The sequence below is a fragment of the Carettochelys insculpta genome, chromosome 1, assembly GCF_033958435.1.
Source record: "Carettochelys insculpta isolate YL-2023 chromosome 1, ASM3395843v1, whole genome shotgun sequence".
Lineage (NCBI taxonomy): Eukaryota > Metazoa > Chordata > Testudines > Carettochelyidae > Carettochelys > Carettochelys insculpta.
This window is the reverse complement of record NC_134137.1, coordinates 54360722-54377418: the sequence shown is the minus strand read 5'-3', so window position 1 is coordinate 54377418 and position 16697 is coordinate 54360722. Positions and strand designations below refer to the sequence as shown.

At 51.9% G+C, this 16697-nt stretch overlaps 1 protein-coding gene across 1 annotated transcript in view; it reads left to right on the top strand.

Moving 5' to 3' along the window:
* LOC142007381 (putative tRNA methyltransferase 9B) overlaps window positions 1–1583 on the top strand; it is a 50850-nt gene extending 49267 nt beyond the window's left edge. The window contains exons 8-9 of the mRNA XM_074984042.1: window positions 1088–1204; window positions 1422–1583. Of these exons, the coding sequence (XP_074840143.1) occupies window positions 1088–1204; window positions 1422–1583 (279 nt within the window). The remainder of the gene's footprint in view (window positions 1–1087; window positions 1205–1421) is intronic.
* The last annotated feature ends 15114 nt before the right edge of the window (window positions 1584–16697 follow it).

Genomic DNA, 16697 nt, shown 5'->3' with positions numbered 1-16697 from the left:
TGCATATTGAAATGGTGATCAGCTGTTTCGAAATAGAGCCTCTACACACAATACAGCCTATTTTGAAATAGAGCCATTTGACACACTATAGCTTATTTTGAAATAGGCTCTGTTCCCCAGCTGCGTCTACACTACAGTGCACTTTCGAAAGGCGAGCTTCCAGAAAGCATCTTTCAAAAGATCGGGTTTTGAAAGAGCACGCGCATACACTCAAAAGCAGATTGACCTTCTGATCTGTCCTTTTGAAAGAGCGAGGCACTCTTTCGAAAGGGAGCACCCACACAGCCACAGGAGCCCTTTCAAAAGAACAAGCCAGGAAACGCCACAGATAGGGTCCCATGGCAGACAAGCCCTTCTGGGCCCCACAGCCGGCTGCTCCCTTAAAGGGCCCCTCCCAAACACCACCACCCTGCACATGCTGAGAACTGCTCTGCAAGGCACAGAACCTGTGCCTGGAGCAAAGCCAGGATCCCACAGGCCCCCCATGGATCCCCTCCAGCTCCCCAATGGGGAGGCCATCAACAACTGGGTCAGACTGCTGGTCACGATCGTCATTGCAGTCCTCTACCACCTCTGGCAGCCGACCCCTCCTGCCCCGGTCCTGCAAGCCCTCACTGTCCATGCCCCATGCCGTCCGGTACTTGTGCCACTACCCCACTAGTGCCGAGCAGTGGAACCAGGTGGTGATGCTTGAGTGGGACAACAAGCAATACCTCCAGATGAGGAAGGAGACATTCTTGGAGCTACGCCACTGGCTGGGCTCTGCCCTTCAGCACCAGGGCAGGTGGATGTGGCCCACACGCCCTCTAGAGAAAAAGGTAGCAATCACCATACAGAAGCTGCCCACCCTCGACAGCCACTGCTCAGTTGGCCACCAGTTCGGGGTGCGCAAGGCCACCACTGGGGCTGTCCTCCCAGAGGTAAGTGATGCTTGGGTCACACACCCACCATGGGAGGGAGGGCTCCCAGGCAAGGGTGACCATTGGGGATGGGGCAGGGGCCCTGGAGGGGACAGGGGAGGGGCGTGGGGGCAGGGATAGGAGGCTCCAGGGCACGCCGACATGCACTCATCCTCCATTCCATGCAGGTCATGCGAGCGATCAGTGCCATCCTCCTGTGGAGAGCCATCCACGTTGGGGACCCTGATGCTGCCATGGAAGGATTTGCTGGCCTGAGCTTCCCCAACTGCTTCAGGGCCCTGGATGTGACCCATATCCCCATCCAGACCTCCAGACCACAGCACAGGTTGATATATCAATAGCAAGGGGTACCACTCTGTGGTTCTCCAGGCCCTTGTGGACACCCTGAGCTGGTTCGTGGATGTCTGCATGGGATGGTCCAGGTGAGCCCACAACGCCCAGATTTTACACAACTCCTGGCTGGGCAACAGAATGCAGGATGGGACCTATGTCCCCTTGCAGGACCTCTCTGTTGGGGACACCATCATACCTCCTTGTATTGTGGCTGATGCCACTTACCCCTGCACCCGGGGCTCAGGAGGCTCTACACAGGACAAACCAACAAAACTCACCCAGGAGCAGTTCAATGAGTGCCTGAACTGGGCCCAGGGCACGGAGGAGTGAGCCTTCGGCCGCTTGAAGGGGCACTTTCAGTGCCTCCTCACGTGGCTGGAGGTCAGCCTCTGGAATGTGCCCTCAGTGGTGAGTTCATGCTGCGCTCTCCACAATATTGTGGAGCACAAGCCACAAGCTGTTCATGCAGGGCTGGACCACTGAGGCTGTGGCTGCATATGAGCAGCCACCACATCACTGTGCCCTCAGGTAAGCTGGGACAGGTTGCAAGTCAGGGAGGCCCTCAGGGCTGCCTGTGCTGGGGTGCCCCAATGACTCTCCCCTAGGCACCCTCCACCACACACACGTGCCCCACCACTGCCCACACATGCATGCCCCTCACCACTGTCCCTCACACACACACCTCCCCCCCCCATTACACAGGGCATAGGGGTGTTTGTAAATAAACGTTAACTCTCAAAATGAACCATCTTTGAACAACATGAACACAGGATGCGCTATAGCGTGAATGGGAGGAACTATGTACAGAGTAGTGGGAGGGTGTGGAGGTACCTGAAACTGGGTGTGGGGAGCGGGAGGCTCAGTCTTCCACAGGGGTGGGGTCTGGGACCCATGATGGCCATGGGAGCCTGTACCATGCTGGGTCCAGAGTCCCTGATGGGGCTGGGACCATGAGGAGGTAGGGGCATGGCAGGGTTACTATGGCCAAAGCCTCAGTGGCAGGGGCCAGAGGGGTGGAGGGAGCTGGCCCACCATGGCCCACCCTGGTGCTGAGCAGCTGTGCCAGTTCCAGGAGGGCAGCTGGACAGACGTTGGGCAGAAGCAGGGCAGTAAGTTCAGGGCGGCAAGTTGGAGGTGGCAGACGGCGCAGCAGGGAGGTGGCAGGCGTGGGGGTGGTGGTGGGTGCTGGACAACAGCCCAGGTGAGGGCCCGGAGGGCCCCAGTGACCTCGCCCCAGGCCTCTTGCCACCACCTCGTCTGCCTTCTCAAGCTCCAGCTAACTCAGGAGCATGTCAGTCTGCTCCCAGATGGCCGTGGTCTGTGCAGCGGCCACCTCCTCCTCCCTGTGGTGGCAGCAGCATTGTCTCTGGGCACGGGCCTGCTTGGGTGGCAGGGGTTGCATGGCCTAGCCCCCTCAGCACTCGGCAAGGGGGCTCCCGCTCGCTCAACCCTTAGACAGTGGTGCTGTGGAGACAGAAGGGGAGAGGAGGGAACCTATCAGCCCTGTGATCTGGCCCTTGGGGCCATGACTCCAATCCTGTGGCCAGACCCCCCCCTCCAACAGCCCAGGAGCCCTGGGCACTCAGGGGGGATCCCCGCATGGGTGGGCCATGTGCCAGGTGAGGTCTGTCCCCCTCCAGACCCCCTCCTCGGGCTTGTTGGTTGTGGTGCTGTCCACAGAAGTGGGTGTTGAGTGCCATGAGTGGCCTGCTCCATGGCCCAGGGGTGTCTGATTCACTGGTTACCTACATGAGGGTCCCTCAAGAACTTTGGGGGAGACCCAGTGGAGGGGTCCTGGCTTGAGGAGCTGGAGGAGATCACAATCACCAGGGCCCCCTCCTCGTCCGAGGACGTCTATAGCTCCTGGTTCTGGGTCTTGGCTGTGGCGCCCAACTGGTCATTGGGCTGAGGCTTGGCCTTGGGTGCCGCCATGTCCAGTACAGCCTTCAGCTCAGCAGTGTCCTTCAGCCCCAGTAGCCGATTGAGGGCTCTGTAGTGGGGGCAGCCTGTGGGCGCTGCCCCCGAGTGGTTGGCCCCATCCTGGGTCTGGGTGTTTGCCTGCCACAGCTCCTTGACCTGCGACCCAACCTGGTTAGCTATATGAGGCGGTGGCCTGGGGTCCTCAGTCCCACCAACAGCCAGACGAAGGCTGTGGCATTCGGGCACCAGCCACTGATGTGGAGGAGCACCTCCTCATGCCCCCACCATCCCAGCAAGTCTTTAATCTCTCCCTCGCTCCAGGACGTGTCCCTCCTTTTTGGCCCCTGGCTGTCCTCTGGGGATTCCTCTGGTAGATTGGAGGTGGGCCCCAGAGAGCACAGGGGTCCTGGGAGCTGGCCATGAGGCTGGTGGGGTGCCTTGCTGGTGTCTGGCCTTGCCGAGCAAGCATGCTGCTGGAGGCTCGTGGGGTTCCTGCAGCCCGCATGCTCTCATCTTCCTCCCATGAGGTTTCTGGGTCCCTACGTCTTTAAACACGGCTGGACGCACCAACCATAAAGCCCCACTTGTGCCGGCAGGGGCGTCTCTGCATGCCAGCTGGCTGGCGCCATGGAGAACTGCTCTTTCGAAAGAGCGACCCGCGACGCATCTACACATGCTTTCTTTCGAAAGAAGGGGCTCCTCTTGAAACTGGAAGGGAAGAGCGATTTTGAAAGGCGTGTCACAGGCTTTCGAAATTATTTTCAAAAGAGCGCGTTTTGTGTGTGGACGCGGGATCTTTCAAAAGGGGCTCTCCTCTTGTAAACTATTCAGAAAGAACTTGCTAGTGTAGACACGGCCCCTGTGTACACAGCCCCTGTGTTGAAATAGCTCTTTTGAAATCGGTCAAAACAGGAGCTATTTTTCGTAGAATGAGGTTCACCTATTTCAAAATAAGCCCATTGCTATTGCCAAATTATACCCTGAGGGAATGATCCTGTAGCCTGGTCGTTAGGGCCCTAACCTGGGAGGTGGAACACCTTGCATCCACTGCACTGGCTCCAATCACTCTTTCATTACTGATCCAACCTAGAACAGCTTCAACAAGAGAGCTCGAGGGAGCTTTGCATCAGACAAGCCCAGAGCTCAGCTGCTTAGTTGAAGCCCCTCAGTGATGGGAGACACCTGTTCAGACTGGCTTTTCCCCCATCAGGCAGAGGAGAGAATTGAACCAGGGTCTTCCACAGCCTGGGTGAGCCTCCAAAACACAGAGCTAAACATTATAAGGTGGGTACCAGCTTCTCTGGCTATTTAGTGTGAAGCAAGGCAGAGCCTAACTCACAAATACTTTAGGTGCCAAAACACCTGACAGCTGGGAGGGGTTCCCAGTTGTGGCTCACTAACAGAAACAGACCCCTCACAGTGGTTCCCCACTAGCATGTGGGCTTCTGGGGCCTGCATTCCTAGGCCCCTAGCTCTCCCCTTGTGTTGCACAGGGACCCTAACTCAGGCTTTGTGGAACACGTTTCTCCAATGATTCTCCAGGCACCCGAACATAAGATAGCACAGCACTTGCAAAACCCAAGTCCTTGTCTGGATCCCAGCCTGAGTGTTTGCAGCCGCTGAAATGAGGAAGTGACACACAGCTGAGTACGCTGCTTTCTCATGTCTCAGGGGAAGAAGTTCCCCTCATGAGGAAGTATGGAGGCACTTGTCTGAGCTGCCAGCGCCTCCCTTTTGTCAGCATAGACAACCAGCGATGCACTGGTCTCTACCTACTGGACCCCAGAGCATTTCTGATGGACTCCACCTGGGTGACTGGAACAATGATTTCAACAGCAGCTGAGATATGGATTTAATTGGTTGTGGTAGGAAACACCACACCACAGCAGCCGCAAAAAAGGAGCTACAGAGCAAAAGTGGCACTCTATGGTTTTGCACAAGCAACTTGGAAGTAGAGCCTTGGAAAAGCGTTGGGATCCTGAGGAAAATCCACAGTATCTGCTGCTATAATAGGGGTTTGGTGAAAGTGGAATTAAAGAATAATCCTGCATGTGGCTCTTCTTGACAGCTTTGAAACCATCTTCCTGACTCCGAGGGACCAGCACAGCTACAACACCACTTGTTACAGCTTTGCGCCTTGTGTCCTCTTCAGGGGCTTGACCCTGCAAGCTGCTGAGCACCCTTAACTTTCATTGCAGTCAGTGAACATTTAGCATACTGGGTACCAAAGAGGCATGTTGAACACTTTAAAGCCTCTAGGCTAAATGCATACCAGCCTATAAACAACATTCAACACGGTTTAGCATCCTGTATCTACATCATCGCATTTTTCTCTCACCATATTAAAAACAAGAGTCTATTCCTGACCACTCTTTTTGAGTTTAACATATGTACCGTATATAAATGTGATACAAGCAAATGAGTTGAAGGTCCGTCTCATTGCAATTCAACAACCATGGAGAGCAAAGTGCGAAGAAAAAATGCTGCCTTGCTTAGGGCTTTGAGGGGCCTGACAAATTTTGAGGAAAAAAACTTTCCATTTAATCACAGGATAGAAAACTCCCAGAATGATTTCTGAGCCCCTTTGAAGTCAATGGCAAACCTCCTTGATCTTAGACTTTTTGGAGATATATGACCAAATTATCATATGAAACACTTATGTATCATATATTTCTAATAATTCTCTGGGATGTGCCCAATAGTGGAAGGTTAATTCCTTGCTGCATGATAACATTTCTTTGTTTCTATCCACATTAGCAAACTATTCTAAGGTCAAGGAATGAAACATTTAGACCTTCTAACCTTTGTCATGTTAGGCTATATCTACACAGCAGCCTTATTTTGAAATAAGCTATTCTGGAATTTCTTATTTTACAATAACACTGCTACACACAAAATGCATTTTGAAATAGCATTTAGCTATTTCGCAATACTGCGTCTACACACGTAGAGCCTATTTCTAAACAGAGCCATTGGACGCACTACGGCTTACTTCAAAAACAGGCTGTATGCCCTCTCTATGCAGCCCCTATTTTGAAACAGTTATTTCAAAATGGGTACTATGCCTCATGCTATGAGATTTAACAATTTCAGAATAAGCCAACCGCTGGGATGGTTATTTCGAAATACCAGCTGTTATTTTGAAATAACTTTACTGTGTAGCCCTACCCTTACTTTTTTATTTTGTGAACTGTAACTTTAGGCTTTTGTGGGTCACTGACAAAGTCGATGCAATAACTTTGGCAGCACTAATTGCTAGTGCAGGCAAGAAACTGTTAAGCACAAAGGATTAGGGATTGCTCAAGCATATTGGAGTGCCTTCCAACAAGATGAATTACACCTATTACGTTATGTCAATGAACTGTAATAATCTTGAATCTCCTGTGCTGGAAAGAAAATTTAGGATAATGAACTCTTTTGTTATCCACCTGGCCTTCTAACCTATAATTATTAGGCTGCTGCTGCTATTATAAAGAGGATGTATTTCACATCAGTCTTGTTCGTATTAATTATATGATAAAATACATTTTAAAATCAAAGTCTTTCTGCTGATTACTGTCCTCTATTACAAACTCATCAGACTGGAAGAGACCTCAGGTCACCTAGCCCAGTCCCCTGCCCTCACAGCAGAACTAAGTATTATCTGGACTATCTCTGACATGTTTTTCTAATCTGGTCTCAAAAATCTACAATGACAGATATTCCACAACCTCCCTAAGTGATTTAGCCCAGTGTTAAGGACCCTGACAGGAAGTTTTTCCTGATGTCCAACTTCAACCACCCTTGCTGCAATTTAAGCCCATCATCATTTCATGTCCTATGTACCCTCAGAGGTTAATGACCAATTTATCTCCTTCCTCCTTGTAACAGTATTTTATGCACTGTAACTATGCCCCCTCCTCTCATCCTCTCTTCTCCAGACTAAACAAACACATTTTTTTCAATCTTCCTTCATGTTTTCTAGACCTTCCATTATTTTTGTTGCTCTTCTCTATGCCTCTAATTCATCCACATTTTTCTCTTCAGAACTAGACACGATACTCTTCTCCAAGTCAGTGCAGAGTAGAGCAGAATTATTTCTCGTGCCTTGCTTACACCACCCCTGCAAATACATTGCAGAATGGGTTTTTTTTGGTTTTGTTTTGTGTTGTGCTTTTTTGGCAACTGTCTTAGATTGTTGACAACATTTAGCTTGTACTGCATTATGACCCTAATACCTTTCTACAGTACTCCTTCCTATTTTGTATGCGTGCAGCTGATTTATTTCTTAAGTGGAGTATTTTTTTATATTTGTCCTTCTTTAATTTCATCCTATTTACTTCAGACCATTTCTCCAATTTGTCTAAATCATTTTGAATTTTAATTCTCCAAAGCACTTGCAACCCTTCCCAGCTTAGTATGATCCACAAACTTTATAGAAGTGTTCTCTCTGTGCCAACTTCTAAATCATTGAGGAAGATATGGAATGGAACCAGACCTAGAACTAATCCCTGTGGGATTCCACTTGATGCGCTCTTCCTGCTTGACTGTGAGGCAATGATAACAAATCTCTGGGAACATTTTTCTGACCAGTTATGCACCCACCTTATAGTAGCTCTGTGTAGGTTGTATTTGTTTGTGAAATCAGGCAAGACAGTATTTTAAAAGCAGCAAATAGATGGAAGATCCCCCTTTGTCTGTGCAACTTTCATTTTCCCCCAGTCCCATTTTGCAGAAAGCATAATTCTCCCAGTAAGTTACATTTCCTGGCAAAAGACTTTTATGAGTATTTTGTCAGCTCCAAGCTTTGTGATAGGTTGCACCTGAACAGCTTTTCTGTAGTCAGGACACTAGGTATAGTCCTACTGCCAGTAATTTGTTAAAAATAACTCCTTAAGCCGTTGGGCTTTTTGGGTTCCCTTTAGACCTGATGTACGCAAGGATTTTTTTTTTTAAGCAGAGTTAATTATGCTTAAAAACTATAGTACCCCTGAATAGAATTATGTTGCTATATTGACAGTACTGCTGAGCATTTTGACTGCACTCCATGAGTGTCACCAAATTAATCCATGCACTGCAGAGCCTTGTAGACAACAGCTTACGAGCATTAACCCTGTATGGATTTTGGAAACTGTAAAACCACACAATGCCTGTTCATTTCTTCCATCGTATCACCTCACTGCCTCTAAAAAAGTGTCAAAAATTATAATCATGCAAAAAAAGAAATCAGCTCTTGACAGTAGCAGCAATGTGTGCTGTAGCTACACCAGGCATCTTAGGAGGAGATGCATATTTACACACAAGTGGGTCCACACTGCAATTAAAAGCCCACAGCTAGCCTGTGCTGGGCAGACTCAGGCCAAGGGGCTACTTAATTGCGGTGTAGTATGTTTGGGCACAGGAGTCTGGGTTCTTGGATTCTGCGAAGTAGGAGGGCCCCTGAGCCTGGGCTGCAGCTCAAGCCCAAATGAACATCTAGACTGTGCTTAATTAGCCTATTAGCCTGCATCCCATAAACTCAAATCAGCTGCTGTGGACCAACCACGGGTGTCTATTTGCATAGTAGACTTACCCTAAGGCTCTATTTACAGCATGGCAACGCTGGCTCTCAGGTGCAGGTGCAAGTTGTACACTACACAGCAGCCTTTGCCCTCTGACAGGTACAAAAGCATCTTTTTACATGGACAAATCCCAGGCCCAGCTTGCTTCATAGTTATAGAAAAGCAGCTATTGAAGAGTTCAAATGCTGAGGGCAAAGGGACAGAATCTCAGTTCCTAGGACTGGAAGAAATTGAAGTGGCCTGTTTTAGACAGTAATAGAAGCAGTCCTCTCCGCCAGGAGCTGAGGGGAGGAAGCATCAAGACAATAAAGAATATTTTTTAGATGATGCATCAATCTGAAGTCAAGAACTTTTAGGTCCCATGACCATTAAAATTGCTGCCTGGAATTCTTTTAAAGTGTTTTCTCGCAACAGCAATAATGCTAATGAAATACACACAGTACAAACCAGCTTTTAGTGCCAGCACATCCCGCTTCCTCACCATCACATTTGGGGCTTTACCCTGCATAACAAAACTAATCACATCTCATAGCAACAGTAAGGGGCAACCAGCTTTGGCACAGAGATGTGCTCAGAGCCCACAGCAGAGTGATACACACACCGAGATCAGATCATCTCTGGAAAGGCTCTGTCAAAGGGACTTTCCACAGCACCCAGATGCACAGCCTCAATGGGACCAGCCCCCTAGATAAATCCATCTTATTCTGGCTAAAGCTTGCCCAGCTTATGCTCCTAACTTGTTTGCTGCCTCTTTATCTGTGAAAAAGAGATCTGTACAGCAGTTGTCCCCCCCTCAAGTAACAATTATTTGCGCCACGTTTATTCAGAAACAAAAATGATTTTATTAAGTATAAAAAAGTAGAATTTATGTGGTCGTAAAAGCAGACAGAACAAAGTAGGTTACTGAACAAAATAAAAACAAAACAAACGCTAGACTTAATACACTAAGGCTGTGTCTACATGGCTAAGTTATCTCAAAATACAAGCAGTTATTTGAAATAAATTTGGCAGCATTTAAATGATTCAAGCTACGTCTACATGTAGCGACATCGAAATAAGGTATTTCGATGAATAGCGTCTACGCGTCCTCCAGGGCTGGTGCCATCGATGTTCAACGTCGATGTTGGGCAGCACCACATCGAAGTAGGCACTGCAGGGGAGCGTCTACACACCAAAGCGGCCCACATCGAAATAAGGGTGCCAGGAACAGCTGCGGACAGGGTCACAGGGCAGACTAGCACTTCCGGGGCCCCTCCCAGACACACTCAGCCTGCACAGCACGCGGTCTGCAGAGCCACAGGCATGCACACCCCGTCGAAGCAGTTATGGATCCCCAGCAGCAGCAGCCAGAGGTCCACCCACCTGCCCCTACAGGAGCAGTACTTGCCCTGCTCAATGCTATGCAGGAGGCAGCTGACCACCTTCTATTCGCAGAAGAGGAGCTGCCCCCAGGGGAGGAGGAAGGAGCCCCAGACCTTGCTGCCCTCCGACCCCCCACCCCCTCCCAACGCACACACCGCCGGCTGTGGAGCTACCCCACGAGCACCGACTGGTGGGAGGAGCTGGTGCTCGGCGAGTGGGACAACAAGCGCTGGCTCCAGAACTTTCGCATGAGCCAGCAGACATTTCTGGAGCTCTGCCAGTGGCTCACCCCCCGCACTGAGGCACCAGGACACCTCCATGCGGCGTGCCCTCACAGTCGAGAAACAGGTCGGCATCGCTGTCTGGAAGCTGGCCACTCCAGACAGCTACAGATCCGTGGGGCAGCAGTTTGGCATGGGCAAGGCCACTGTCGGGGCTGTCCTCATGGAGGTAAGAGGACCCGGGGGGGGGGGGGGCCTGGAGGGGGGAGCCCTGGGGTGGAGGGCAGCCCTGGGGGAGGGAGGCCTGAGGGAGGGAGCCCTGGGGTGGAAGGCCAGACACACCCTGCACACCCCTCACTGGTGCTCTCCCATGTCCTTCCCCTGCAGGTCGTCCACGCCATCAATGCCCTGCTCCTCCACAGGCTCGTGCGGCTTGGGGACCCGGATGCCGCCATCGCGGGATTTGCCAGCCTGGGCTTCCCAAATTGCTTTGGGGCTCTGGATGGGACCCATATCCCCATCTGTGCTCTGGAGCACAGCGGAGGACGCTTCCTGAACAGGAAGGGCTACCATTCGGTGGTCCTCCAGGCCTTGGTGGACAGCCGGGGCCGCTTCCTGGACATTTACGTTGGCTGGCCTGGCAGCACCCACGACACCCAGGTGTTCAGGAATTCGGGCCTGTGCCGCCAGCTGGAGGCGGGGCCTACATCCCCCAGCAGGAGATCCCTGTGGGGGACACCACCATGCCTCTCTGCGTCGTCGCAGACGCGGTGTACCCCCTCCGGCCCTGGCTCATGCACCCTTACACAGGCCATCTCTCAGCCAGCCAGGAGCGCTTCAACACGCGCTTGAACCCTGCGTGCCAGGTGGTTGAGCGCACTTTTGGCCACCTCAAAGGGCGCGGGAGGTGTCTCCTCACCCGATTGGATGCAGGCCCCACCAACATCCCCCAGTTTGTGGGCGCGTGCACCGCACTCCACAACCTGGTCGAGAGCAAGGGGGAGGCATTCTTCCAGGGCTGGGCTGTGGAGGCTGGCAGGGCTGACATGCAGCCACCCGCTGCCCCCAGCCACCAGGTGTACCCCGAGGGGATCCGGGTCCGGGAGGCCCTGCAGGCCAATTTCGACCAGGCCACGGGGCTGAACACTGGCAGGCCCCCCACTGCACCCCCCCATCCTCCACAACACTCCCTGCCCCCACGCCCACACCACAGAGCACCCAAGAGCACACCCCCCCCCACTTTTCTTGCAAATAAAAATGGACCTGTTGTTTTTTAAACCAAATAACAGTGAATTATTTTATTATTAATACTACAAATTTATATATATATCTCAGAACAAAAGGGGGGGAACTATTTACATGGGGGGGGCAGGTACCATAAAGAACAGGGGTCTAACACAAACTATATACAAATATATGATGGGGGATATGTACAAAGGTGGATGGGAGGGGCCACGTCCTCGGCCCCGCACCCCGCTACTGTCCGGCGCCCGGGGTTAGAGGGTGCGACCCTCACCTTGGCCTGAGCCCTGGCTGAGGCTGGGTAGGGGCTGGGCGAACCGGCAGGTATGGCCGGCGGGTGTCAGCAGGCCCCAGGTCCCCCTCGGCAGAAGGCCCCAGGGTGGCGGACGGCGGTGGGACAGCGGTCGGAGCGGCGGGTGGAGTGGCGGGCAGAGCGGCGGGCGGCGCGGCATGGGGGGGGCCTGGTATTCCGCTATGCGCTCGAATGTGTGCATGAAGGCCCCCCATGCCTCCTGGCACCAGGCCAGCGCTCGCTCCTGGAGCTCCAGCTGCCGCTTCTCCACCCGCAGGTGCCGCTCTGACACCTCCAGCTGACTCTGGAGGGTCGCGAACAGCTGGGGGTCCGTGGCCATCCTCGGGTGGCGGCTCCACCATTGGCCCCATCCTGGGGCTGGTCGGTGCTCCGCCGAGGGGCTGGCCTGCTGCAATGGCCCCGGTGGGCTCTCCGGGACCACGGAGACCTTGCCAGCACTCTCCGGGCCCTCCGATGGTGCAGCTGCGGAACACAGGGAGGAAGAAGAGTGGAGACAGCCGTTAGTGTGGGCCCTGAGCCATGGCCCTTGTCCCCCCACCCCTCTGCTGCTGGTTCCCCATCCCCATCCCGGGGAGATGCTGCTGCTGCTGCTGATGGGTGTCCCACCCCCTCCCCCCCCCGGGGGACCCTAGGTTCCGCTCCCCCCATCCCCAGGGATGGGGCATGGTGCTGTCCTGCTGGGGGGCAGGGGCTGATGCACTCTTCTGAGGGACATGCCACTGCTGTCCTTGGGGCCATGGTCATCTGGGCATGTGGAGGGCCCTGGTCATGTCTCTTGTCCCCACCCCTTAACACCAGGGGTGTGCACCGGGGGCGGTACATACCTGACGGTCCGCTCCCACGGTTGGGGGACACCCTCTGGGCGGACGCCCTGCTGGAGCTCCGGGATGGACTGGCGATTCGCGCCCCCCCCACCCCACCCCCCGGTTGCTGGAGGAGGATTTCCCCTCCTCCTCCTCCAGTGTCCCAGAGGTGGGCTCCTGGGGGGGCCCCTGGGGTGTGGGGCTTGCCTCCAGGGCGGACTCCGCCGCTGGGGCCTGCTGGGGCTCATCGGCTGAGGTGTCAAGAGTGGCCAGCAGGGAGGAGGTGTACCGGGGGCCCAGGATGGACCTGAGCTCGCTGTAAAAGGGGCAAGCGGCGGGGGTGGCCCCAGATTGGCTGGCCGCATCCTGGGCCCAGGCGTAACACTGCCACAGCTCCTTAACCTTAGTCCTGACGTGGTCAGGAGTGCGGGCAGGGTGACCCTGGGCAGCCAGGCCCTCCAGCCGAGCGAACGCATCCGTGTTCCGCCTCTTACTCCCCATTACCTGGAGCACCTCCTCCTCACCCCAGAGCCCCAGCAGGTCCCGGATCTCAGCCTCTGTCCAGGAGGGGTCCCGCTGCCTCTTCCCAGACTGGCTGGCTGTCTGGGAGCCCTGGCTTCCCTTGTGGGGTGGGGGGTGCCCTGGGGGCACTTTGGGGGCTGGCGAGCGGCCATCGCTGCAGGGGTGGTGGCTTGGGGCTGCACGGAGGTGTGCAGGCTGGCCGCGTGGCAGTGCTGCCACCTGCACGTGCTCTCAGCTTCCTGCACAGGAACATGGGGTGGGAAGCTTTAAGGGGCCGCTGCACACGGCGACCACAGAGCTCAGGGGCTGGAGAGAGCGTCTCTCAACCCCTCAGCTGATGGCTGCCATGGCAGACCCCGCTCTTTCAATGTTGTGGGACGTGGATCGGCTACACGTCCCCTACTTCGACGTTCAACATCGAAGTAGGGCGCTAGTCCCATCTCCTGATGGGGATAGCGACTTCAATGTCTCGCTGCCTTATGTCGATTTCAACTTCGAAATAGCGCTCGCCATGTGTAGACATGGCGGGCGCTATTTTGAAGTTGGCGCGGCTACTTCGAAGTAGCTGGCACATGTAGACGCGGCTTCACACATGCTATTTCAAAATAAATTTGAAATAGCAGGTGCATTATTTTGATTCTGGTAAACCTCATTTCCTGAGGAATAAAGCCTATTTTGAAACAGGCCATAATGGGCTCAAATGGCACTATTTTAAAATAGCACTATGGATCAGAAATGCATTTTCAAATAGCTGGGTGCTATTTTGAAATGCATTTTGTGTGGCTGTGGCTACACTGTCCCTCCCTTTCGGAAGGCACATGCAAATATGCCTGATTGGAAATGCTAATGAGGCATGGATTTAAATATATTGTGCCTCATTTGAATAGTCACGCAGGATCTCAATTCTGGAAGAGTTGATTTCAAAAGCCAAAATGGCTGTGTAGACAGGGTTCATTCAAAAGGAAACCCTGCTTTTGAAAGCACCTTCTTCCTAATTTTTTTCATCACTTGCAAACAAAGTTTGAGCCACATGACTATGTGATGGTAAGCAACTACAGGATAAATAGGATCCAGCCTAAAGAGATTCACTTTGGTCTCATCTACAGTGTGTCTTTCAGCACAAAAAGTCATACCAAGAATCCTAACAGAGAGAAAGCCATGCTAGGCTATATACTGTACAAACAAAAAAGCAGTCCAGTAGCACTTTAAAGACTAACAAAATAATTTATTAGGTGATGAGCTTTCGTGGGACAGACCCACTTCTTCAGACCATAGCCATACCAGAAAACAGACTCAATATTTAAGGCACAGAGAACCAAAAATCGTAATCAAGGTTGACAAATCAGAAAAAATGTATCCAGGTGAGCAAATCAGGGAGTAGAAGGGCAGAAGGTGGTGGGGGGGTCAAGAATTAGATTAAGCCAAGTATGCAAAAGACCCCCTATAATGACCTAAAAATTCCCATCCTGGTTCAAACCACGTGTTAATGTGTCAAATTTGAATATAAAAGAGAGTTCAGCAGCCTCTCTTTCAAGACTGTTGTCAAAATTCCTCTTCAGTAAGATGCAAACCTTCAGGTCATTAACAGAATGACCCACTCCATTAAAATGGTGGCTGACTGGTTTGTGGATTAGGAGTGTTTTTATGTCTGTTTTGTGCCCATTAACTCTTTGTCTGAGAGAGTTTGAAGTCTGTCCAACATACGAAGCATCTGGGCATTGTTGGCACATGAATCCAAGCATTATTCATGACAGTTAAGTCAGGAAGAGGGGTTCTCTTGACCCTCTTTTGTTTTTGTCCCCACCTAGCCACCGATTGCCTAAGTTTTTGTAGACACTTGAATATGTGACTCTTGCAGAAATTTGAAATAGTGGGTAGTGGCCCATAGATCAGTTTAAAAACAGCAGTGGGAGAGTTGTGCAAAACAAGCCACTACTTAACCCCTGTACTCTGCCTGGAGCATAGGTAGTCTATAAGTCTCCTCCACTTTGTCTTGGGACAAAACTTCTTGGAGCCAGCTAGAGTACCCCAGTTCTTGTCCTTCAATCCCAGTAGACCTTCTCCACGTTGTCTGAGATCTTCCTTTTTTGCGTTTTCCTTGCAAGTTCCATGTGAGAGCTTGACGGGCTATGCTGGATGATGGTTTTCTGAGATCGTGGCCTAGCCATCCCCACCTTCTTCTCTTGATTTCAATGTCTATTGGTTCTTGTCCTGCTCTGTTCCAAAAAAAAAAAAGCCACTGGTGGCTGGTATAAGCAACAGATCAAAAGGTTTGTTACAATAAGAGACAGGAACAGATAAGCAGAAGGGGCAGAGTTGTGAAGGACAATGAAAGTCATGAAGCCTGGCTTTGATGTGATGGAAAAGAAAGACACCAGTAGAGTAATTCAAAAGGTGGAGGTCTGTTGAGGTCGGAGGATTATGCCAGGAAGATCACAGACACTGCTGTTATTTTAGACTGAGGATCATAACATGGATATCAAGCCTGGAGAGGAAGCGGCTCCCAATTCACAGAATCACAGAATCACAGGGCTGGAAGGGACCTCAGGAGGTCATCTAGTCCAGCCCCCAGCTTCAAGCAGGATCAACCCCTACTAAGTCATCCCAGCCAGGACCTTGTCCAGCCGGGACTTAAAAACCTCAAGGGATGGAGAATCCACCACCTCTCTAGGCAACGCATTCCAATGCTTCACCACCCGCCTGGTGAAGTAGTTTTTCCTAATATCTAAACTATGCCTCTCCCTCTTCAACTTCTGACCATTACTCCTTGTTCTGCCATCTGACACCACTGAGAACAGTTTCTAACCCTCCTTTTTAGAGCTCCCCTTCAGGAAGTTGAAGGCTGCTATTAAATCACCTCTAAGTCTTCTCTTCTGTAAACTAAACAAGCCCAAATCCCTTAGCCTATCCTCATAGGTCTTGTGCTCCAGCCCCTTAATCATTTTTGTTGCCCTTCGCTGAACCTGCTCCAGCAAATCCACATCCTTTTTATACTGGGGGGCCCAAAACTGGACACAATATTCCAGATGTGGCCTCACCAGTGCCGAATAAAGAGGAATAACTACTTTTCTAGATCTACTCGAAATGCTCCTCCTAATGCACCCCAGTATGCCGTTAGCTTTCTTGGCTACAAGGGCACACTGTTTACTCATATCCAGCCTTTCATCCACCATAACCCTAGGTCCCCTTCCATCGTACTGCTGCTGAGCCAGTCGGTCCCCAGCCTGTAACAATGTTTGGGATTCTTCCGCTCCAGGTGCAGGACTCTACGCTTCTCCTTATTGAATTGCATCAGATTTCTTTTGGCCCAGTCCTCCAATTTATCCAGGTCCCTCTGGATTCTCTCTCTACCCTCCAGTGTATCTACCTTTCCCCCTAGTTTTGTGTCATCTGCAAACTTGCTGAGGGTGCAAACCAGTCCCTCATCCAGGTCATTAATAAAGATGTTGAATAACACCGGCCCCAGAACCAAGCCTTGCGGCACTCCACTTGAAACAGACTGCCATCCAGATATCGATCCA